At 39.3% G+C, this 24,521-nt stretch overlaps 1 protein-coding gene across 5 annotated transcripts in view; it reads left to right on the top strand.

Moving 5' to 3' along the window:
- Positions 1–18,239, top strand: part of CDKL4 (cyclin dependent kinase like 4) — a 54,840-nt gene extending 36,601 nt beyond the window's left edge. For 3 of the 5 annotated variants that reach the window (XM_010809940.4, XM_005212618.5, XM_010809939.4), the window contains 6 exons: positions 3,403–3,493; positions 4,550–4,747; positions 6,398–6,480; positions 8,874–8,930; positions 10,932–11,066; positions 13,326–18,239. In XM_010809940.4, coding sequence (XP_010808242.1) covers positions 3,403–3,493; positions 4,550–4,747; positions 6,398–6,480; positions 8,874–8,930; positions 10,932–11,066; positions 13,326–13,427 — 666 coding nt within the window. In that variant the 3' untranslated portion in view covers positions 13,428–18,239. 5 annotated transcript variants of the gene reach the window in all.
- Positions 18,240–24,521: the final 6,282 nt, after the last annotated feature.

Below are 24,521 nucleotides of genomic sequence, written 5' to 3'. Positions count from 1 at the left end.
CTGCTTGGAACAACATGTTCTATACCTTAAACCTTAAAATATTGAAAACCTCCCACTTATAACCCGTGACCTTTATTACAAATGGATAATTTTTCAGACAGACTTTCTTTCTCTGACAAGAAAATTACTTCTGAACTCTGGTTACCCCATTTTTCTTACACTATGGTAAACCTTTGTGTATCTTTTTAAAATAAACCTATTAGTTGAAACATATGCAAAGGGAAACAGTCTAAATCATATATAAGCTGTTACAATACTACATCTAAAACCTTTATACCCTCCTTATTTTAAAGGAGCCCTCATGATACTCTCAAATAGGAAAGGCAATCCCACCCATGTTGTTGCTGAAGATTCACAGTGGTGACCATGACTATCTTTTATCTCCAGAGCAGTTATCCCAGCCAAGGTCAAGGTAGTAAGGGATTAAGGCCTTGTTACTCAGAGTGTGGTTGGTGAAGGTCTCCTGAGAGCTCATTAGAAATTCAGACTCTCAGGCTCATTCCAGATCTACTGAGTCAGAATCTGCATATTTAACAAGATCTCCAAGAGATTCGTGTACACATTAAATTTTGAGAAGCACTGGACTTAAGAAAATACCTACTCATTTTGTTCTTTTTTACCCTATGATATGGCTAGAGTGAGGTAACTGAAGTGACCCTTTAACATCATTATCAACTTATGAATTTTTATGTATTTGATGTATCAATTAGAGAAAAATAACTTCATGTCTGGGAATTTCCTGGCAGTCCAATGTTTAGAGCTCAGTGTTTTCTCTGCTGTGGTTCCCGGTTGAATCCCTGGTTGGTGAACTAGGATCCTATAAGCCATGCAGTGTGGCAAAAAAAAAAAAAAAACTCCATATCAAAATGGCAAAATTACAGTGACTTCCAAAATGTGAGTGTGTCTGGCTATAACATCCATTATCGTCTTGTTGATATCAGTGTCCTAGTTGTCAAGGAGGCTTCTTTCCTCTCTGATTATGAGTGTCCGTCCATAAGGCTCAAAGAACAACCTTCTCAGATGTCCATTCAGGCTTATGTAAAGAGGCAGCTTCTGGCAGGGAAGTTTCTGGAGATGGTTCTTAGAATTAAGGATCAAGTTTAAAATACCATGGATACCTCTTCCTACTGGCTTGTGAGTCTGTAAAAATGAGATTGTACATCAGCCAACATAACCCAGTTTAAGCAATGTTTGCTAAAAGCTGTGTATGAAACCCAAGTTTATTAAAATGTTTTGATTCCCCTGACTTACAACTTTCTTTTTCTTTGGTGGAAAATAAGTTGATTGCAAGAGGCATACAGAGTTTACACTTGAGTGCAATTTTGCATTGGAGAAAGTGAATGCTGTATGTCAAAGCATCTTCTGTTCTCCATGCTCTGGTTCTTACTGTTCCTGTGATTTTTACTCTCTTTTTCCTTCTCCAGTACTCCCATCTATTCTTCTTTATTTGTAGCTTCTCTTACCTGTACCTACACTAAATGATTTTCTCTGTTTCTTTGGGACTTGTCTGTACTTCATTAGCTGTTGTATATTTTGGTTGGAAAACAAGTGGCTGTAAATTTCACAGGGATTTGCATATTTCAGTAGGCCACTAGACAGGTAGCAGTATAAGTCCATTTACCTGGTAGTACCACACATAATTCAGAAACTTAGAATTTGCTGCAGACTCATCTGAAGGACATAACCTGTTCTTATTAAATCAGTAGCTATTATAGGTGAATATGACTCAGTGTTAATCCAGTTTTCATAAATGTGCTGCCTAAAAGGTAGGATGAAAACTATGTTGGTTATGTTAGAACAGTGTAGCTTTAAAAATTACCATCTAAGGCCTTCGGACTTTTAAGAGGCCTTAAAAGGTTTCTTCTAGCTGATGGCCATACAAATGATGAAACAGTTGACAGTAATTGAGACTAAATACAAACAAGCTTGCAGTATGAGTGCCGGATTTTTTTTTTCCATGACCCAGAATGAATTTAGCATTCAACATTTTCTCTTCTTAGATAGCTATTATAAGAGCAAAAAAAAAAATTTTTTTTTTTTTTCAAAATCATCAGTTTGAAAGGAATATTTAAAGGGACTGACATCACAACAGAGAAGTCAGGCAGAGGGAGCTGATTGTTGTGGTACTAAATCAGGAGTCCAGCGGTTGCCACCTGCCAGCACAGGATCATTGCAAGGATGCACTAATTCATGTGGAAGTGCTCTGAGAAGTCCAGAGCTCCGTGTGAGGGCTGAGTTGTAGAAGAAGAGCAAGATCGTTTTTAACCTATTTGCTTGTTTGGAGGGAGAATAACCTGGAAAGCTAAAGTTCTGAAGACGAGGGCCTGAGCTGTTTTCTCCTGGGGCATCCACAGCACGCAGTAGCCATTTCTGGGATAAGAGTGGGTGGGGTTCACTCAGCCCACCGTCATGCACGCCCCCAGCTTGGCCCTCTCACAGCCGGAAAGGAGCATTTGCTTCACTGAGGGTCCTGGGATGGTGCAGCAAGTTGCGAGTTCTCCACTGGAGAGGACTCTAAGGGGAGAGTGCCTCCCAGTGGCAACCTGGTCTCCCAGGAGCGACTCCATCATGAGGTCACACCTCAAGAAAGCTGTTCATGGTTGCAGATTAGCTCACTGTTGAGGATACTCGTCTCCTGAGGCTGAATCTTTGGTATCTCTTGTTAATAGGTGGCCATAGGTTCCAGCTGGCCTAGGACAGCTCTGGTCTGTGAACTCAGCTCCCTTTCACACATCCTGACCAGAGGGTAAATAAGATGGTCCCTCTGATGCATTTTCTTTTTGTTGTCATTTGAATGTTTTTCCAGTTTCTCAAATCTGTAATATTTATGCAACCTGAATTGTGATTCTTGGGTGACAGCTGTTCTTATTAGAGGCACTCTGGGTATAATCTCATTCAGGGTTTTTTTTTTTTTTTTTAATTAAAGTATAGTTGATTTACAATGTTGTGTTAATTACTGCTGTACAGCAAAGGGATTCAGTTATACATATATATTATTTTTTAATATTCTTTCTCTTTATGGTTTATCATAGGATAGTGACTATAGTTCTCTATGCTATACACTAGGACTTTCTTGTTTCATTCAGGGTTCTACCTCTTACTATTCAAATAGGGCTCAGTAAAAAGTGGAAGAAATAATTATATAATACACCCTTCTCAAAAAATTTTTTTTCAGTTTTCCCATCCAATAATTATTTTAATTTTTTCCCTAGTATAGCAACTTTTTTGTTATGACAAGATTTACAAATTAAAAATTGCTAATTTAAGGTTTTAGAAAAAAAGAAGGAAAACCATATTTGTGTTTATCTCACAGCCTGTGTTTATCATTGAAACTAATAGTTAATGTTTATTATGCTTTGTTGTTTTGATGACTCAGGGAAATAATTAAATATTTTCTTACAGTGTATTCACAGAGATGTAAAACCTGAAAATATTCTAATAACTAAGCAAGGAATAATCAAGATCTGTGACTTTGGGTTTGCACGAATTCTGAGTAAGTAGCAAGTTTTTTACTAAGTTATGCAATACAGATAATTATGAAATGATATAGTTTAAATTCTTTAGATATTGAATTATGCTAATTGTTATAGTGTTATTATTCAGAAAGGGAAATTTCACTTTAATTTTTTAGTCAGTACATTAGTTCATACGCAGCCACATTTATGTGCTGTGCGCATAGGAAAGGAAGAGAACTAAAAGATGCATTTCTGGTCTTCATGCACTTATAATCCGAAGTAGAAGAAACAAAAGACTAACACAAGATGATTGGCAATAAAGTGCTAAAGCGAAGAGGCAGATGGTTCCCCGGAGGGAGATACTAACGTGATCTAGAGTGGTTGGGAAAATCTTCATGGAGCTGATGAGACTGGGAGAGTGAACTGTAAATTACAGAGAGGATTCAGAGACAGTGCTGAGAAGCAAAGAAGTCATCCCAGAGAGAGAGGAACCAAAGGAATGGGGGGACAGGTAACTATCTCCCCCTGAATCTAAAACTCTGCAGCAAGTGGAAACATGTGTTAACAACAGACACATTGCAAGGTGGGTGTGCGCGTAGTCAGTTTGTTGACAGGACCTGACGGTGCTTTGGGAAGCTGGTTTATTCTCAAAGCTGCACTACAGAAATTCTCCCCATGCCCTCACCCTGGGCCTCTCTCTTTGGGATTACATAGATGTTAATAAATAGCTAAGGTATCTTTGGAAGTTGAATTTTTAAAAAATTTATATATTATGTTAATATACTATAGTATAGATTTATAGTATTATGTTAGTTTCAGGTGTGCAGTATAGTGATTCAGCATTTTTGCAGATTATACTCCATTATATTGATAGCTTATTACAAGGTAATGGTTATAATCTCCTGAACTACACAGTGTATCCTTGTTGCTTGTCTATTTTATATTAATAGTATGGAAGGGGAATTTACTCTCTGAGTACACAGTGTAACAGTTCCCTGGGTTAGTGCGTCACTGCGTTAGGAGAAACGTGGCTTCTGAGAATTATTGACGCTGATCTCTTCAGAGAGCCTGACCTGCTCTTGATGCATTTGCAGTTCCAGGAGATGCCTACACTGACTACGTCGCTACAAGATGGTACCGAGCTCCCGAACTTCTTGTGGGGGATACCCAGTATGGTTCTTCAGTCGACATATGGGCTACTGGTTGTGTTTTTGCAGAGCTGCTGACAGGCCAGCCGCTCTGGCCTGGAAAATCAGATGTGGACCAACTTTATCTGATAATCAGAACATTGGGTATAAGTTACATTTTATGGCTTACAGAGTTGCTAACTTGTAGTAGTAGTAGTATGTCATTATAATGAACAAGAGCTTTCTGTTGTCTCCAAAGTGCCGCTGAGGGCGGCTGTTCTGGATTGTAGCCAAAGCCCAACCCTTTTCTCAATGTGTGGAGCCCTAACTCCTCTCAGTGAGGAGTTTCAGATGCCGTTCCAAGTCAAGTCAATTAGCTGTGCAATAAAGTATACATTTACTTTCCTTATCAGGCTAAGACGGGGCTAAGGGTGTGAGTCAGCTGCATAGAGCTTACTCTGAAGACACTTAATCAAATGCAGTTTCTGCTTTTTCCCCCCTTTCCTCTAGCACAGGGATCAGCAAACTTTTTCTATACAGGGCCAAATGGTAAATATTTTAGGTCTTGCAGGCTATACAGCCTCTATTGCAGCTTTCAACTCCACTCCTCTATATGTAAGATTGACAGATTGCTCTCACACACACCATCTCAGTCTTAATAAAAATCCACTAAGAACATTATAACATTTTTCATTGTGCCTGTTTTCACAAATGAGGAAACTGAGGCTCTAGGAGCTTGCATGAATGACCTGAAGTCGTACAACTAGTTATTAACAATTGAAGAATGAGAATGGACTGCAGTGCTCTCTCTCATGAGCTTTCATCCCATGTCACTGTTCTCAACTCTTGCCCTTTCCACCTGGTTGGAAGAGAACATAACCCAAAAGATCAGCTGCAAGCTTACACCTCAGCCTGGGTGTGAACAAAGAGGCAAGCCACGCACAAGATGGCTATTTAGTAATCACTTCCTGTAGGCTCTCCTGGCAGCATGGCTGCCAGGCAAGGGAACTGCTGCTGTCTGATTCCCTGTGTGGTTCCCACACCTTCTTCTGGAGAATTCCAAGCCCTGGAAGATGTGGAGTAGTGTTTCACTATAGGCCACACCTTAAGCTTATGCTGTTTAACTGATTTCCTCTAAGGACTGTAGAAATTTACATTAGGCAGATATTAGACAGATCTGAGTTTGAATCTCAGGTCTGTCACCTAATGACTGTGTGACTTGAGGCAGGTTATCAAGCCTCTGAGCCTCATTCTCTCACTGGGACAGTAGAGATAAAGAAATTGCAACCATCATGAGATAGTTATAAGATTAAATGAGATCATATATGTAAAGCTCTCCACACCACTTGCTTACCTCCTCCTCTGATGGCAGCTGAATGACAGACTGGGGCTTTCCGGGTGGCTCAGTGGGTAAGGAATCCACCTGCAGTGCAGGAGATGTAGGTTCGATCCCTGGGTCAGAAAGATCCCCTGGAGAAGGGCATGGCAACCCACTCCAGTATTCTTGCTTGGAGAATCACATGGACAGAGGAGCCTAGTGGGCTACAGTCCATAGGGTCACAAAGTTAGGCACGACTAACGTAACTGAGCAGGCACGCACAAATAACAGAGCAAGCCACGTGTGGCAAAGAGAGTTGGCAGCACCGATCTTACCTGAGAAGGCATAGTTTTTGCAGGGACCAGTTTCTCCCAAATTTAGAGGAAATGATCAGGCTCAGTCTTTCTTTTACATCTGGACCTCGGAAATTAACTGTTGAAGCACGATGCTGTCTTTAACTAAAATTAATCGTCAGTTATGTGGTTTGTATTTTACAGGAAAGCTAATCCCAAGACATCAATCTATCTTTAAAAGTAACCAGTTTTTCCATGGCATCAGTATTCCTGAACCAGAAGAGATGGTAAATTGCTTGATTTTGGTGTTTCGCTCTTTGTGCTGCTACTTTCTTTAAAGGGGTGGTTGTTTCTCTTTTAATATTTGTGCTTTGAACTCCTGTTCTCCTTATGACATACTGATACAGGTCGAATAAACCATGTAAAAACTACATAAAATGAACCAGGAGAAGGCTTTAAAAGTTTTCTTGCCCTATCCAAAGATTAACTTAATTTTAAATGTGAATTGAAAGCATCTTTCTTTCCTTCATAAATATGGTGAGCCTTTTAATCAAAACAGTCAAGTACCTTTCCCTGAAATAATTATAAAATAATTATTTTCTCATAAAAAGTACTTAGTTATATTTATTTTGAAAAACAGATGCATTCTCTATTTTTTTCAGCTTCTGAAACCTCAAATCAATACAAACCATCTTTTTACAACATGTCTTTTCACGTGGAAGGTCATTCCACAAAACGATCTTTACTGTATTGAAATCAAAACTGCAAACCCCAGTGATCACCTCTACACCCTCGCTGTGGTCTTTGTGGTCATTGATTTCTTATCTGTGTTACCTGAGTTTGGGCTTTGAACTTTAAAACTCCACATGGTCTGTTGTTGTTGGTCTGCTAAGTTTCACATCCGACTCTTTGCAATCCCATGGACTGCAGGATATCGGGCTTCCCTGTCCTTCACTATCTCCCAGAGTTTGCTCAAACTCATGTCCTTTGAGTCAATGATGCCATCCAACCATCTCATCATCTGTTGCCCCCTTTTCCTCCTGCCCTCAGTCTTTCCCAGCATCAGGGTCTTTTCCAGTGAGTCAGCTCTTTGCATCAGGTGGCCAAAGTATTGGAGCTTCATCTTCAACATTAGTTCTTCCAATGAATATTCAGGGCTGATTTCCTTTAGGATTGACTGGTTAGATCTTATTGCTATCCAAGGGACTCTCAAGAGTTTTCTCCAGCACCACAGTTTGAAAGCATCAATTCTTTGGCACTCAGCCTTCTTAATGGTCCAGCTCTCACATCTGTACATGACTACTGGAAAAGCCATAGCATTGACTATATGGACCTTGGTTGGCCAAGTGATGTCTCTGCTTTTTAATACGCTGTCTAGGTTTGTCAAAGCTTTTCTTCCAAGGAGCAAGCATCTTTTCATTTCATGGCTGCACTCACCATCTGCAGTGATTTTGGAGCCCAAGAAAATAAAATCTGTCACTGCTTCCACTTTCTTCCCCATCTATTGCCATGAAGTGATGGAACCGGATGCTATGATCTTAGTTTTTTAAATGTTGAGTTTTAACCCAGCTTTATTCTGCCTATACAATGAAAGGACCATCAGGGAAGGCTTGTGCCCTGCTCCCAATGTGTTGAAGACAGAGTGATGTGGAGGAAGGGAGAATCTGTTAAGCCAGGTCATGATTTATGGCACCTGTGAACCATTGGGTTCAAATGGCCCTGGCTTCTCTAAACACCTGTTCATCTTCAATTTATTTCATATAATACCTTGATTTATATACTGGACTTCTATTTTATTATGTTTGTTAAGACTCTTAACACATATAATGAAAGGTTAAATGTTTAATTACAAGTATAGAGGTTGAATTAAAAATAATATTCATAAAACATGTTTAGTTTAAAGACTAAAATACAGTAGTTCCCTGGTGATGCAGTGAATAAGAACCTGCATGCCAATGCAGGAGACATGGGTTCAGTCCCTGGTCTGGGGAGATGCCACATGCCTCTGGGCAGGTAAGCCAGAGCGCCACAGCTACTGAGGCGCACACTAGAGCCCATGAGCCTCGACTGCTGAGCCTGCGTGCCTAGGCCCGCGCTCCACAATAAGAGACGCCACCGCCAAGAGAAGCCCGGGCACTGCAGCAAAGAGTAGTGCCCACTGGCTGCAACTAGGAAAAGCCCTCGCAAAGCAGCGCAGACCCAGCACAGACAAAAAGAAGGAGAATGGTGCCGTTAACTTGGAAGCTTCCCCCTCCCCACATTCTCTTCCTCAGTCCCATTCTGTTCCTTGCTTACTATTTGAGTTTTGCATTCATCATTCCTTTGCTTTCTGTAGTGCTCTTATTCATGCAGTTCAGTGTGTTTTCATTAATGTTCAAAGCACCCCTATAAGTAGGTTGGGTATCCCTATAAGTAGATTTTATGGTACTGAAGGGGACATTTAGAATGAGCATTTACCAAACACCAATTGTAAGACATTGTAAAATTAAGAAAATAACTTCAGCTTTTTTTATTACACTATAGTGTAAAATCATGTAAAATTAAGATTTTAAAAAATCTTTGAAAGGAATTATATAACGTATTAAGGGACTTTCTCCAAAGTATTCTTAATACTAATATATTTTAAATATCTGCTACTTTCTTGTTATATAACATTGAAATGCTTTACTCTGTTTTTTAGGAAACTCTTGAAGAAAAGTTCTCAGATGTTCATCCTGTGGCTTTGAGTTTCATGAAGGTACCTAAGAATCAATTATAACCGTATTGACTGGAAATCATAATAACTGGAGCTGGTAACTCTGGGATGGGTGGACAGTAGGTCAAATAAAGCCAATGTAAAAATGTGGTCATTGAAACTATTAAAGAACTGTGAAATAATTACAATTAGAGGAACATCAGTGGTTTAAACACTAAATCTTTCCAATATATCCTTTAAAATTAGTAGAAGATAAAAGAGAATGATTATAGCTATGATGAACACCATGCTTTTGCATTCATTAGGAAATTTGACAGTTACGTCAGTGTATTTCAGACTATGGAAATTTATGAGGATGAATGTATTCCCTTTAAGTTGGAAAATCAAGAACTATGCTATCCAATAGGGTGGCCACTAGCCATGTTCCTACTGAGCAGTTGAACTATGGCTGATTAGAATTGAGATGTTCTATATTTCTATGAAAATTACCTTTTAGAAGAATATAAAATATTTCATTAATAATTTTTAAAATATTACATGTTGAACTGATAACCTTTTAGATACACTGGGTTCACTAAAATTCTAAATTGCTTGTTAAATAAATCAGTAGAAGATCAGGCAAAATCAGAACCATGTCGATACTGAATGTAGCCCCTGTACCAGGGTCAAACAAAGAACAAGTTCTAATAAAAAAGCAGAAGAAGCTCATCTATGACCAGTCTGCCATTCTTGCTTGACCGGCTGAGACCATGCTAGAAAGTGTGACTCTTCCATTCACCATGGATACTGAAAGCCTTTAATGGGGCAGGGATGGAGATACCAGTATGAGTATCTATCTTTAACAACCAATTAAGTCATATTTATAGCAATGGCTTCCATACCACTCATCAAAATGACTACTCATCAGAATGAGCTATTTAAAAATACACATTCCAGTAAATAACCTCAGATTTACAGAAGCAGAATCTCTATGAATAGGACCTTGGAGTTTATATCTTTAAGCCTCTCCCTAGGTAATTATGATGAACACCACAGTTTGAAACTCTTCTGATCTAGGAAGTAGAGCCATCAGAGTGACCTAGAGTCAACGGTGTAGACCAGCCTTTGTACTCGTGCTGGCCACTGCCCAGGTTCTATCCAGCGTACTGGATTCCTTCAGTCTGAGTCCTCCTGAGACCAAGAGCCCCACACCTCTGAACTCTTAGATTGCCCTTACCACTGCTCCACTGGACCTCACCTGCTTTCTGCCTCTCACTGCTCTGACCTGCTCTAACCCAGCATTCTGCAGATCCTATCCTGGAAGTCTAATTCCCCAACTTTGTTGGCTTGTTAAATACAGATTAAAAGCCCACAGATTGTTTGGCCCTACCCCCAGGGCATTTGATTCAGTAGACTTGGGGTTGAACCAAGAAATTTGTATTTCTAGCAATTTCCAGGTGATGCTGATGTAGCTGGCCTGCTGCTGCTGCTGCTAAGTCGCTTCAGTCGTGTCCGACTCTGTGCCACCCCATAGACAGCAGCCCATTAGGCTCCTCTGTCCCTGGGATTCTCCAGGCAAGAACACTGGAGTGGGTTGCCATTTCCTTCTCCAATGCATGAAAGTGAAAAGTGAAAGTGAAGTCACTCAGTGGTGTCCGACTCTAGCGACTCCATGGACTGCAACCTACCAGGCTCCTCCGTCCATGGGATTTTCCAGGCAAAAGTACTGGAGTGGGGTGCCATTGCCTTCTCTGGTAGCTGGCCTAGGGACCACATTTTGTGAAGTCCTACAAGCTATTTGCTTTACAAGTGACACACACCTGACCTACATTGACCCCCTTCAAAACATTGACTGTGCATCAAGTCTGCCCTCAAAAGACTTTGAATTGGCAAAAGAAGAGCAATTCCAGTTATTAACAAGTTTCAGGTTCTGGATACTATACAAACTCGAAGATCTTCTAAACTTGTGTTTGCTCTACCAAGTTGTTATTCAGAGTTTTAGGGTACAGTAACAATACAGGCTCCTCTTTTTAATATCTTCTTTGCTCTTCCCGTCTTCCAAAGGAGTGTCTGAAGATGAATCCAGATGACAGATTAACCTGTGCCCAACTCCTGGAGAGCCCCTACTTTGATTCTTTTCAAGAGGACCAAATTAAAAGAAAAGCACGTAATGAAGGAAGAAACAGAAGGCGTCAGCAGGTACCTCGGTTCCAAAGTTAAAGTGCTATAAAAATGATTATTTTCCTTCTCTACCTCTCAAAGTGAGACTAGGCGGGCACCAAGATCTTTTCTTTGCACTGGTTTAATTATGTTTGTTTGTCTAATAGAAATTGTGATTGATGCAATAAAAACCATAAAACTGAAAGTTTCCAGATTGCCGCAAAATCTTATTCCAAGTATACTTAAAGTTATTGCACAGTTCTTTTGTTACACTGATTGGATATCCTCCCCACCGAATCATGTACCCAAGACACAACAGTTTCATACAACTAAGCCCGGATTACAGCTGAACTGACTTTAACAGGCATTATGGAAGAATCCTTGTACCTTTCTGTAGCCTCCACGTGTATAATAAGAAACTTGACTGTTCTATTCTTTCACCCATGGCAGGCACCTTAGTCTGCCTTTCCTAGGCTTTTCCTGGTAGCCAAAGACAAGCTCTGGACAGATTCAAAAAGTTGAAACTCAGATATCTGAGAACCAATCCTGTCCTAAAATATGCCAATATTATAGATTAATATGGTGAATATAAAGATAGATGTTGATTCTATGGCTTATTAGGCAACTACCATTTACTTGCTTTCAGACAACACTGAAGTGGAAACAAACTCCATGGAAGTAGGTTTCTTTGGGTTTAGACTTCTTTCCCCCCTCACCTGCATCCCTAGCACCTAAAATAATATCTGTCACATCGAAGGTACTTAATAAATAGTATTCAAATAAATAGTGGGTAGCCATTCCCTTCTCCTGGGGATCTTCCCGACCCAGGGATTGAACCCAGGTCTCCTGCATTGCAGACAGATTCTTTACCATCTGAGTCACTGGGGAAGCTCAGTAAGTAGGTAAACATTGCTTATTGATAAGTCAAGATGATAAGTTTCCATTTCTCAGAAAACTGACACTCATCACATTTTGCGTTTGCTTAATTCTCCACCTCTGATCTACTTTTCTGTTCACCTATCTTCCCATTAGCATCTTTGCCATAAAGGAAGAAAGTAGTCTCTTTCAGTAGTTAAAATAGAAGTTTTTTGGGAGAGAAGGGTCAAACTGATCAGTAAGATGAAATGTTAAGATGACGTCTGTGTATCCCAAATCTTTATCCAAGATAAAAATCCAAATTTTTATTACATAGGCCCTTTAACTATTCAAGTTACATGCTTGCAAGTTCAAGCCCAATACTGTTTACTTAACCAAGAAATTACGGTTTGTTCAAATTTGAAATAGTGTGAATTGTGTGTAAAAACACTGTCCCCTCAAAAACATCTCACCAGCTCCTGGACCTTTGTCGTGGGGAGAGGGGATGGGCAGGGCTCCACCCTGCCTCTTGGTCCCTGAGCCACTTTCCACTGCGCTCGCCCCCAGGTGGGTGGGGATGCTGCTGTCCCTTACATCTCCAGTTCACAGCTGTGCTACCCTTTCTTTAATACTTCATAACTCAGCTGAATAAGTCTTCCCAAAGACACAGGACAACAGAAGGAAAAGAAACACCAAGAGCAGCATGCATCTAGAGAATTTCGTTTACAAAGATGTCATGTTCTCTGTCCTAGCCAGCTGCAGCCTGTCCATCTTGTGTGTCAGCCCCTCCAGAGCGCCCCCCACGAGACCATGCCTAACCGTCTCCCTCCATCAGGCGGAGATGGAGAAGGCCCAGGGCAGCCCGGCACACCAGAAGGCCCTAGAGAGCAAGGCCAAGAGAAAGACAGAGACATCTTCCAAATTTTGATTTTCTTTCTGAGCATGCACGTTTTTCTTAGACATCTTACCATATCAGAAAATAAAGATTCTGTATCTCTGAGTGATTGACCAACAATCTCCTTAAGCCTAAATATTGTTTAAAGTTGATAGTAAAGAGATTTTAGATCTTTGCTGTTCTGCTAATATCCTAAAATTAATATCTGAAGTTAAAAATCTGAGATGAGTAAAATGTAGACTCTTGCGCTTTTTGTTTAATAGCTGGTGGGAAGTTTTCTTTTAAACCCTGACCAGATACTCAGAAATGAATTCATTGAAACAGATCATAGTACGTCCCTGAGTATCCTATAATGAATAATATAAACTAATTTTCAAGTATCAGAACCACAATTTTTAGAAACGTAACTCTGTTTAATTTTTTAAATTGATGTCTTTTGACATCTTTGTACTGTATGTATCCTTTTGTTTTACCACCTTGAAATCAAACTGTACCAATAGGAATTGTTTTCAATTTACTTTCTTATTTTTGTCTTGTTCTGCTGTTAGAATCAACTGTTGCCTCTCATACCAGGAAGCCACATCTCCCCCACACCTGATGGAAGAAAACAAGTCCTCCAGTTAAAATTTGATCATCTTCCAAACATTTAGTTCTTTCAAGAGGAAAGTAATTTAATACGTATACACATTTTTGTACCAGAGAGATAGGGAGTCTCAGTGTTTCAGATGCAAATGAGCCATATGAAAATTAAGATGCTTTCTAGAATTGTTTTGCTCTGATCATTACTGATTCCTCTGCCTGTGTTTTTTACATGCCAAGTTTATCTTTTAGAACATTTTCTATAAATGTTAACAGCATTTGAAACTGCACATATGGAGGAGAGATTTTCGATTTTATCAGAGCAGCCCCTCTTGAAGCAACTTGTATTGAGAATTTGTGAACTTATCCTTTGATTTATGAAAAAGATTTACATATACCATCTTACTTCAGCTGACCACATACAGTCTTAGAGCAATATCAGATTGCTTGCCTAGCCATTGTTTGTGTAAGAAATGGCATTATATTTCTGCATTTTAATTGGCTCTTGTTGCAGCCAGGTCTGTTGAGTTAATCCTGGTATTTTATTCTGTGTTTTTATGTTGGTGTAGGAAGGGAACCTTGAAATGTCATCTAGGTTTATCCCTTAATTCCAGGGCAGACTCTACTTTCTCTGTCTCATAAGACATTGACAATTCTATTTTTAAAGCTAGCTAGAGAACATGCCGTACATTTACATAGAAAATAGTGGATGAACTGCGAGGAATTACCATCCTTGTGACATCACACCCTAGAATAACTGACTGCCTTCTCCTGTCCTTTGGTGCATCACAGTTCCTTATCCTTTTCTCCTCCTGATTAAGCCATCTCAGTACCTAAACCTATCCTCCTGGGTGTATTTTCTAAACATCTCATTGTCAACACTCTCTTCCAAACATTTGCATCCATACACTCTATAAACTTGCCCTGGGCATCATGGTCAGGTCAAGTTTGTAAACACTTCTGAGAGCAGAAAGATTATCATTCAGTTAACTTCATTTTGTGTCTCTTGTCAAAAAAAAGACACAAACAAAAAAACACCTCAATAAGTGAGTTGAATTTATGTTGGGACGTTTTCCCAAGTAAACTTGACACACACATACATACGTGTAAGTACATATTTATAATTATAAATTTTGAAGCATCAGAGTAGATCCCTTTTATCCTGGACATCTAAAAATGGTACAAACTGTTCGAAAGTACTTTTAGTTTGCTAGTAAGGAACTCATGTAAAATAATAGCATGAGGAAAAAATAAATAAAAATAAAATAATAACATGAGGCTGTCTATCACTGACTGGCATAAAGGCACAAAACAGTGGCATCTTTATCAATAAATGTTAAGATGATTTCATTAACTTTTTTCTGCTTCGGGGTCTGGCATACCTAAACATGGTCAAATTTTGCAAATACACCTAATTCCAGAAATTCCTCGTATTTGACACTAAGACACCAAGCATAAATTGTTATTAAGGAAGCACAGTTCCACCTCATGTTCATCTCTAAAAGTCTGCTGCACATATAAACATGGCCCTGTGAACTTTCAGAGAATCTCAATCAAGTACTTGGGTGCATCTCTTTATTGAGGAGTTATGACATCTAAACAATAGTTCTGTGCTAACTAAAGATATTTGAGGTGAGCTTATTTGACCATTTAATATTCTTAGTGTGAATATAGCCTGCTTAGGATCTTCTTTATTTTCATCTTATTATCAGAATGTGTCTCTTCAGATTTTTTGCATTTTTAGTAGGATGATACCACAGGTACAAGAACAATGAGGAATAAAAGATAAAAGCAACATTGATTAAAGATTTATTTTTAGCTTTCATAGTGGGTTTTTTTTTAATCATTTAAGCCTTCTTATTGCCAAACCACTCATGCTGTTCAAGCTCACCTAAATGTGAGCTTACATGCAGAAATTAAGACAGCGCAAGACCCCATTATCCATTTTATAACTGCTTCAAACAACAATGGAGTTTTGGGCAGAGGTTGGTTGGATAACTGTCTTCCCTTAATTTTTGCTCATGTTTAAGAATCCTTTCAAACTAGCATCTCTCTCTCCATTCTGTTCCTTAGACAAATCCATCATTTAGGTATCACTGGAGAGAGGAGAGGTGAAAGCATCTAATGCTTAGAAAAATGTTCCAGTGTAGTCATATTACCTTGAAGAAAAGGAATCTTCTGATAGACATTTGCATGCTTATCTTTCCCTGGGTGGCCCAGGCCGTGGAGCACCTCAGACACCTAGGTCGCTCAGGGGCACACATCTCGAAGTGCGACTCTTTACAGAGTGCGGATTTCTCACCTCTGTACTTTGCAGGCTCCCTTGCATTTCTCAGCTGCATGGAAGACAGCGGTACTCGTCCCCAAATTAAGTAATGACTTTTGTAAAAGTTCTCCTCAGCAAATAGGCTTGCTCTTTGCAGAAGCCCACGTGATTCTATAACCACGCGTTTCCTTCTACAGCCTTGCACACTTGCTGGCTTACCTGGGGCTTGTCTCACCCGTGCCAGCTTCCAGGCTTTCTAATTTACTTACAGAGCTCTTTCCCAGGGCTGTCCAAATACGACACCGTCATGGTGAGTGACACCATCTGAATACTCCTTTCTCCACATTAGTGTGAGCTCTTGGTGCCCTGGTTTTCTCACTTTCCACACACACATACCTGAGACTCTCCAAGTTGCTCTCTTTCTTTCTTTTTCTCTTTCTTTCTCCTTCCTCCCTTCCTTCTCTTTCATTCTTCTTTCTTTCCTTCCTTTCTCAGGGCACTTTACAATTAAAAATGCAGACCTTATTTATTCTTAGTGCTGCTGCTGCTTCAGGAAAGAAGAAAGTATAATACATAATACCTAGAGAGGACATCTGATTCAACTTTATCAGCCCCGTAGGCCTCTTTGCTTGGACTCTGTCTTTAGTCCCCATTTCGGTCCTGATGATATATCCATGCAGTTGTTCAGACTTGCTCCAACCACAAAGCCCTTGAGGGGGGTCACTTTTTAAAGATTGTTTTAACAAGACTGAACCATTAAAAAGTGGTATTCAAGAGGCAGCTGTCAAATGCTTTGGATTAGGGAGGTGATTGAGTAAAGGGAAACAGCAGAGTGCAGGGATGAAGAAGTGAGCAGGGAGAATGTCCCTCTGCTAAGGAGCTCTCTCACTGTCTTTTAGTGCTCTTGCACATTCCCCAAACTACAGGACATAAGAAAATTAATATGTTCTTTTTAATAAGATGAACAATTTTCAGTTCCGAACATGTTGTAAGGTCCTTGTTCATACTTGCCGTAGAATTACAGTTTTTTTAAAAGGTGGCACTTTCTTTGTCATTTGTTACCACCAGCAACTTCCAATCCTGGTTTTGGAACAACTTGAATGGCACAGAATTCTCCAAAAAATATAAGTATATATTTTAAATTAAAACATACTCCCAAAATAGGAATGATCCTAAAATTCCACAAACAGTAGAATCTTGGAAAATTGGGGTACTAGTGTAAGGTAATAGTGAAATCACAAGTGTATAGATTTTAATGCATATAGTTAAGACATTAAGATGTCATTAAGACATTAACACTTGCAAGTTAAAGTAGTATGCTGGGTATATATGTGTATGTGTTTTCTACTAGAATCATTAACTCAACAATGTCATTCTTGTTTTGACAGAAGATGAAAAGTCAAGAGTGGTAATTTAGACAATAATAGAAATACCATTTGGTCTGGAAGTTAGGACACTGGTTCTAGGTCTGTGTAGCCTTGTCACAATATGTAACTTTCTTTTGCCTTCATTTTCTCATTTGTAAGATAAGAAAGTGGATAAATGAAATAATACGTTAGGCTCCCCTTCAGCTCTAAACTTCTGTGATTCTCTGTGGGGCATGGTATTTGTGTCTTGGATGTATCTTCCACTAAAATAGTCTTTCTCGAGACTGGTTAACAATATCAAAATACATTTTGCTCTTTATGATTTAGCCAGGAGCAAGGAGATCTCCCTCTTTCTCTCTCTCACCTCCTTTCTTTCATACTCACACAAACACACACACACCGCCCCCTGCTAGTTCTATCAAGTGAATAGCAGTTTACAGACAACCACCTAACAGAGGTCAATTTGATAAACAAAATTAAATTTTAAAGCTAATTATCACTGGATTGTTTTTAATTAATGTAAATCAAACAGGTGTGCTTTCAAAATGCAGAGTAATATGTAATCATTCTTTGCTGATTTAATCTAACTCTAATTAGCTTGGAAATGACATATGCTGTGAAATACTAATTTAAGATATCCATTAAGGCAAAGAACATTCAGTACATTTCTAACTTCAGTAAAACTTTTGGTAGTTTCAGTAAATGATAACAATGGAATTCTACAAATAGAACTGAATTTTATCTGTTTTATATTTCAACAACAGGGACACAGGCTCAGTCAACCTTATATTTAACTTATCCTCAAAGCTTATAATCAAGCCAAGAATTTTTTTTCCTATTTAACAGGCATATAAATGACTTGTATTTATAAAGTTACAATTCTTCTTTTCTGTCCTGAACGCTAGTCACTGACTGTATCTCTAAATATTGTTACTTTGAAGATGTTGTGTGTCTACTTATGATTTTAGGACATGTTTGTATAAAAGCAGGTCTACTTCAAATCACATGAACTTATGGCTGTGATTCAATTAGCATTTGATAGATAGCATAATGACAATTTAGACTTCTAGATATAATGTACTGCAAACAGTTTTAGTTGTATTATGTTAAATATACATAATATTTTTTTATTTATCTTAAGATACTTGTAAAACCTGAGAATGGGATTAAAAACTTTGGTGACTTTATATTCGAATATATCACTTAACCTGAATATGTTCTTTAGCTTATTTTAATAAAAGTTAGAACTATTTCTGTCTCCTAATTTTTGTTCAACTCAGGTATTAGTCTATTGACTATTACTTTGTATTTAAGTGAGAAAAACTGTCATCTTCATATGTTAATTCCAGAATTTGTTATTTAATTTCCTATCAGTTGGAATATCTGAACAGCTGATGTAGCAAACTATTCCTTTTGTTGCCTGGGGCTGGGAATTTTTACAAATGGAAAACTAGCAAAAATTTTTCCAGTCTGACCGGCTTGATGTTTATCTCTGAGAACATCTTTACAACTTTACTTTGAGGCTCTAAGATTGTTTTTCCTCCAGTTCAAATATTTTTTTCTGGCCCTTTACGATACTTAAGCCGCAAGATGTTCTTGTATCTTCAAGCCCAAGCTAGTTTCTGTTATAGGTTTAAAAACACGAAAAGGCTCAAGACCAAACTTAGACTAATGATCAGAGAGAAAAACAATTGATAAAATAATGAATGAGTCACTATTTAAATATACTTCAGTTCTTTTATTTTTTTCTGAACTAACCTTTCTGCTTTCATTATTTTTAATAGCACTTATGTAAAAAGAGTGTGGTCAATTATTTCCAATGGTAGCTGCAACAATTTCTCTCAACCTACATCAGTTTTACCATGACACTTTGCACTCCTCTTACCAAGAGATGAAGTCTCGCTCCCTCTCTTCATCTTATGACCCATGTCTTCCATAGATGCCCTGTGCCATTTCTGGGCTTAGTCCTTGAAAGGTCTGGCAGCTTCTTCCTCAGACAGAGAAGTCTGTCATTTCTCTCTGGGAAAGCCAGCCTCCATGCTCTAAAGAAGCTTGAGCTAGATACAACTAAATGATGAGATACCACATGGAGAGGAAGAGGCTGCTAGAGGGGCACCAAGGGAGCCAGTCATGTGAGTGAAGCCTTCCTGGGCTTTCCAACTCAGTGTAGCCACCAGCTGAAGGTCCCCAAATCAGCATCCCTAGCCAGCATCAGGTAGAACAGAATAACTGCCCAGCTGAGCCCAGTCAACCTACCAAACTATAAGAAATAATAAACCAGTGGTTTTAAACCACTACTTTCCAGGTTGGATTTGTTACGCAGCAATAGATAACTGAAACAGTATGTTTTTAAATTGTATACTGTTCAGTGGAGAAACATGTTTTCAATTTATATGCAAACTTTAAGTAAGGCATAAAGTTTTCTTTTTAATTTTGTTGAAGTATAGTTGCTTTACAGTGTTGTGTTACTTTCTGCTGTACCTCTAAGTGATTCAGTTTTATATATATATATTATTTTTCATTATTGTTTTTTCACAAGATATTGAATATAGTTGCCTGTGCTATACAACAGGATAGTTGTTTATCCATTCTAAATGTAATAGTTTGCATCTGGAGAAGGAAAGGCAACCCATTCCAGTATTCTTGCCTGGAAAATCCCAGGGACAAAGGAGCCTGGTGGACTACAATCCATGGGATTGCAAAAGAGTCAGACACAACAACTAAACAATCCCAAACCACCAGTCCTTTCTTCCCCAGCCCCCTCCCCTTTGGCAACGGTAAGTCTGTTCTCTCTGTGAGTTTGTTTCTATTTCATGGATGAATGAATGAAAGGCGCTCAGTTGTGTCCAATTCTTTGCAGCCCCATGGACTACACAATCAATGTAATTCTCCAGGCCAGAACACTGGAGTGGGTAGCAGTTTCCATCTCCAGTGGATCTTCCCAACCCAGGGATTGAATCCAGGTCACCCACATTGCAGGTGGATTCTTTACCAGCTGAGCCACCAGGGAAAGCTTTCTATTTCATAGATATGTTCATTTGTGTTACATTTTAGATTCCACATGTAACTGATATCACATGGTGTTTCTCTTTTTCTTTTGGACTTACTTCACTTGGTATGGTAATCTCTACATCCATCCATGTTGCTGCATATGGCATTATTTCATCCTTTTTATGGGGGAGTACTCCGGGAGTTGGTGATGGACAGGGAGGCCTGGCGTGCTGCAATTCATGGGTCTCAAAGAGTCGGAAATGACTGAGCAACTGAACTGAACTGAATAGTTGATTGAATATTCATTGGATATCTGTGAATATTCACTGAAAGGACTGATGCTGAAGCTGAAGTTCCAATACTTTGGCCACCTCTTCACCAGATGTGAAGAGCTGACTCATTGGAAAAGACCCTGATGCTGGGAAAGATTGAAGCCAAGGGAGGAGGAGCAGCAGAGGCTGAGAGGGTTGGATAACATCACCAACTCAATGGACATGAATTTGAGCAAACTCTGGGAGTTAGTGAAGGACAGGGAAGCCTGGCATGCTGCAGTCCATGGGGTCACAGAGAGTTGGACACGATTTAGAGACTCAACAACAACAAAACATTCCATTGTATGGAATACCACATTTATTGTATTCATTCTTTATCCATTCATCTGTCGATAAACATTTAGGTTGGTTCTATGTCTTGGCTATTGTAAATAGTGCTGCTTTAAACACTTTTTACATGTATCTTTTCAGATTATAATTTGGGGGTCAGATGTTATTTAGCCTAGAATATACTCTAGGGAATCTAAAAATCCTTCTTCCCAGTTACCCATTGGCCTCTGTCTTTGATTCTTATTTATCTTAGTCAACGCTGCTCTACTTCCCAGGGGAAATCATCTTCTCATAAAACATGTATAACCACCCTATGGGGGAAATCTAAAACACCATAATGAAGAAATGGTCCAGACATTGTATTCTATCAAATCTATGAGTACATTCTAGCTAGAAATTTGCTTGATATCTTCACAGTGATCCAATAGGTGATTTCCTTCTTTTTGCAAGAAAAATATTTACATCTATGTTAGATAACTGGATAGATGCCAGACTACTCATTTTCTCTTTTGTCACCCTGCCAAAAAAAAAATAAATAAGCAGTCAGTTTGGGTCCTGATGAGTGTTCTTTAACCAGTGCTCTTCACTCATTATCATACTCACTAGACATCAGCTAGGTCATCTTCTGGATGTTAGCGGAAAGACTGATCTACACTGAAATGAGCTTCTGCTCATAACCAAAGATCTCTAGCGCTTTTGACTCTTCAAGATAACTGGTGCCCTTGTCTTTCCACATTTGCCCTCTTTCTCCTTTAACCTGAAAGGCATCCAACCGGAGGTCAGATTTTGGCTTTGCCACTTACAGGTCATGACCTTTGATCATCAGTGTCTTCAACTCTAAAATGAGAATTTTTAACAACCTGAAGTTGTTAAAAGTATTAAGGGAAACAATTATGTTAATATGCTTGGTAACATGAGGAGCTATGTAAATATTGATTATTATTTTTAATACCTTCTAGAACTTTTGAATATATTAACTTCTACAGTTTAATATGTGATCCCTTGAAATAAATAGAGTTGTTTAATTACACTAGTTGCCATGTTCCCTCCCAAAGAGCGGGGAGAACTCATCTTACTCAACAGCTCCTATCTTCCATTTGGCAGCTCTTGCATTTCTAACATGAGAAAGAGCTTACCTTCTAGCAAATAAAAATGTCAAGTTTTTCTATGTACACAACTTAGTTTATTGGCACTGTTTTAAATGTCCACATATTACCTAGCAAACACTGTCAAGTACAAGGAAGAAACAGAATTGTAAAGCCCTCAGTGGAATATGTAACCACGAAGACGAATCCAATTAGTGGGATTTAGCCAAAAAGGCACAAATTAAGACCTCACCAGAAAACCTAAAGACACCAACACAAGCACCATGAAATAATCTGACCATGACTCTGAGGGATTCGAGAGATTTCCTGAAAGTCAGAATCATCAGAGATAGAAGAGTTGGCTGGGGAAGTACAACTAAATTTTGAAGAAGAAGGAAAAAAACCACTTTTTTAAAAACAGTGTGGCTGCATGGGCACGTTGTTGCATCACGCAGGCTTAGTTGCCTGTGGACCTGGTTGTCCAGAGGCAAGTGGAATCTTACTTCCCCGACCAGGGATAGAACCTGGGTTCCCTGCATTGGAAAGAGGATTTGTAAACAATGGAACACCAGGGGAAGTCCCAGAAAAAAGCATCTCAGGTATGGGAATACACAAAACAAATTTAATATTGTGTGGGTTAAACAGCCCAGGATGATTAGCCATGGAAAACTCAACTAGAGAAAAAGCAAGAGATCCAAGCTAGAGACGCAAAGCTTTTTTCTGTCTGTTTTTATTTTTCCAAACTTTAAACTTTTTATTTTGTATTGGGATATAAATCTTAATTTAATTTGTGTATTCTGGCAACTGAGGTTGTATACACAACTCTTATTCCTGAGGCAGTGAGGAAGTGCTGTGAGTGAGAAGAAAAGTCCATCCTAATCTTTGAGAAATACTTGCACTGAGAGAAAAAAAGGAAAGGCGGGAAATTGTCAGAGGTGCCAGTTGGAGAAAGAATCAGTATCTGTCACTCGTCCAGCAACCGTCCTCCTGTCAAGATCTCCTTTCCACCGTCCCTCCCTTCCTCCTTCCTAATTATCCTCCTCTCTAGCCACACAACCACTGTGGCTACTTTTCTTGGACTTGAATCCCTATCTTTTATCACCAGTTTCTTCCTTTACCAAGTACACATCACTCCACTCTGCTCTGACAAAGACCTAGTCGTTATTCAATTTCCCTTCTCCTGATTTTGCTAATCTCCTCCCCCTACCACCTGTAGTCTTTTAGTCAGAGAAAACCATCCTGAATTTAATTTTGTCTTACATAAGAACCTCCTGTAAAATACCAGCACTATCTTATGTAAACTAAATTTGGAAGTAATCTTAGGTTGAATTCAAATAACTCTCTAAAATATGTTTTTTTTTTTAAATGATTAATGTCTCCTTGGATGTCATACACTCTGTTATTTCTTCAGTGTAATCCAATTTAGCAAAAACTCTCACCAAAATTGACTCCATTAGATGTTCCCTCTAAATTGTGGGGGTTTAGCCATGAGTTGGCTTCAAGGGGTCCACTGGAAGTCCCTTCTTCCATTTAAAATTCCAGATTCCAAATGTAACCTCGGCTATTATTTCCCCAAATTTCAGAGAGCTTTGCTGGGTTAATACCTGGATGGTTCACAGTACCTCCAGTCTAGGACAAAGGGCATCTTCCCATTTGCCCTGCTACTCACCAGCTTACCTTTCCCTGCATCCTGAACACTTTATGCCTTGAAATAGAGCAAAACCATGACTGAGTCTACCTTATAGACTGACTGGCTTAGAAGAGATAAAAATCCCTTCTTCGTTCTGCCTTAACATTTAGAAATGCATCTGGGTTCCAAAATAACCCCACTGAGAAGCTATTAGGGAGAAAAAGTACCAGTTAGAATTTTGGTGTGAATTTGTTTCAAGGAACAGCTTTCCCTAGAGCTGTTTGTCATCAGAATGTAGAGAAAAGGGCGGTGTGGGCTACAGTGGGTGGGGCTGTTGGGTGACTGGAAGGTAATGTCAGGCATGGCGTCTTTCTTTAGGGACTGGGAGTGAAGGGCACCACGAGAAGTGGAAGTGGAAATATGCCCCCATGTCCACTTTGAAACTTGACCAGTGCCATGCCTGACCATCATTTCTTACAAGGAGCATGCATCAGAACGGCATGGGGAGGCAGACATATACTTTGGTGGGTTCCAAAGCCAGGTCTACTGCCAACTCTACTGTTTTCAAGTGTTCCCTTCTCTCTCTGGCCCTTCAGTCTGTAATAAGGAGTCCTCAAGCTTGGTGTTTTTAAGGATCCCTCTGGCTGATCTATTTTGTGAAGTGACACACACAAACGACTATCACCTCTCTCTCGTCCTGTTCCTGCGTCCTCTTCCACCCTCCTTTTCTCAGGTCTGAGGACAGAGTAATGGCCTATAGCTAAGGATCTTGCTCTACTGGCTTCACAAAGAAGAAACCAGTCCACTGACCTTCCACCTTTCTGATCCACTCTGAGATCTCCTTTCTCTTCAGAGAGCTGGCTCCTTAGCGGCAAATGCAAGATCCTGGGGGTGCAATTGCTTTGCAAGAGGCCAGTTTTCGCTTTATAAGCAAACCAAAGATATGTGAGGTATTAGATAGTTTACACCGGGCTTGAGGTTTGTTCTGCAGCTGCTGTTTTGTTTCGTTTCACCTCGGTAAGCACTTTAAACTCCTCGTTGCTGTGGATGATGGCACACCTTAGATAGAGGAGCTGGACACCACTCTGAAGAGGAAGAACACCATCGCTGCCCATTAAGTGCACACAACATGCCCTCTGATCAATAACATTGACAAAGAAGACAACACATGGCTGAGAGAATAGCTCTTAAGTGCAAGTGAAATTGAAACTTCAGTTTTCAAAT

The sequence above is a fragment of the Bos taurus genome, chromosome 11 (assembly GCF_002263795.3).
Source record: "Bos taurus isolate L1 Dominette 01449 registration number 42190680 breed Hereford chromosome 11, ARS-UCD2.0, whole genome shotgun sequence".
NCBI classification, from domain to species: Eukaryota; Metazoa; Chordata; class Mammalia; order Artiodactyla; family Bovidae; genus Bos; species Bos taurus.
This window is presented reverse-complemented; position numbering and strand designations above follow the sequence as displayed.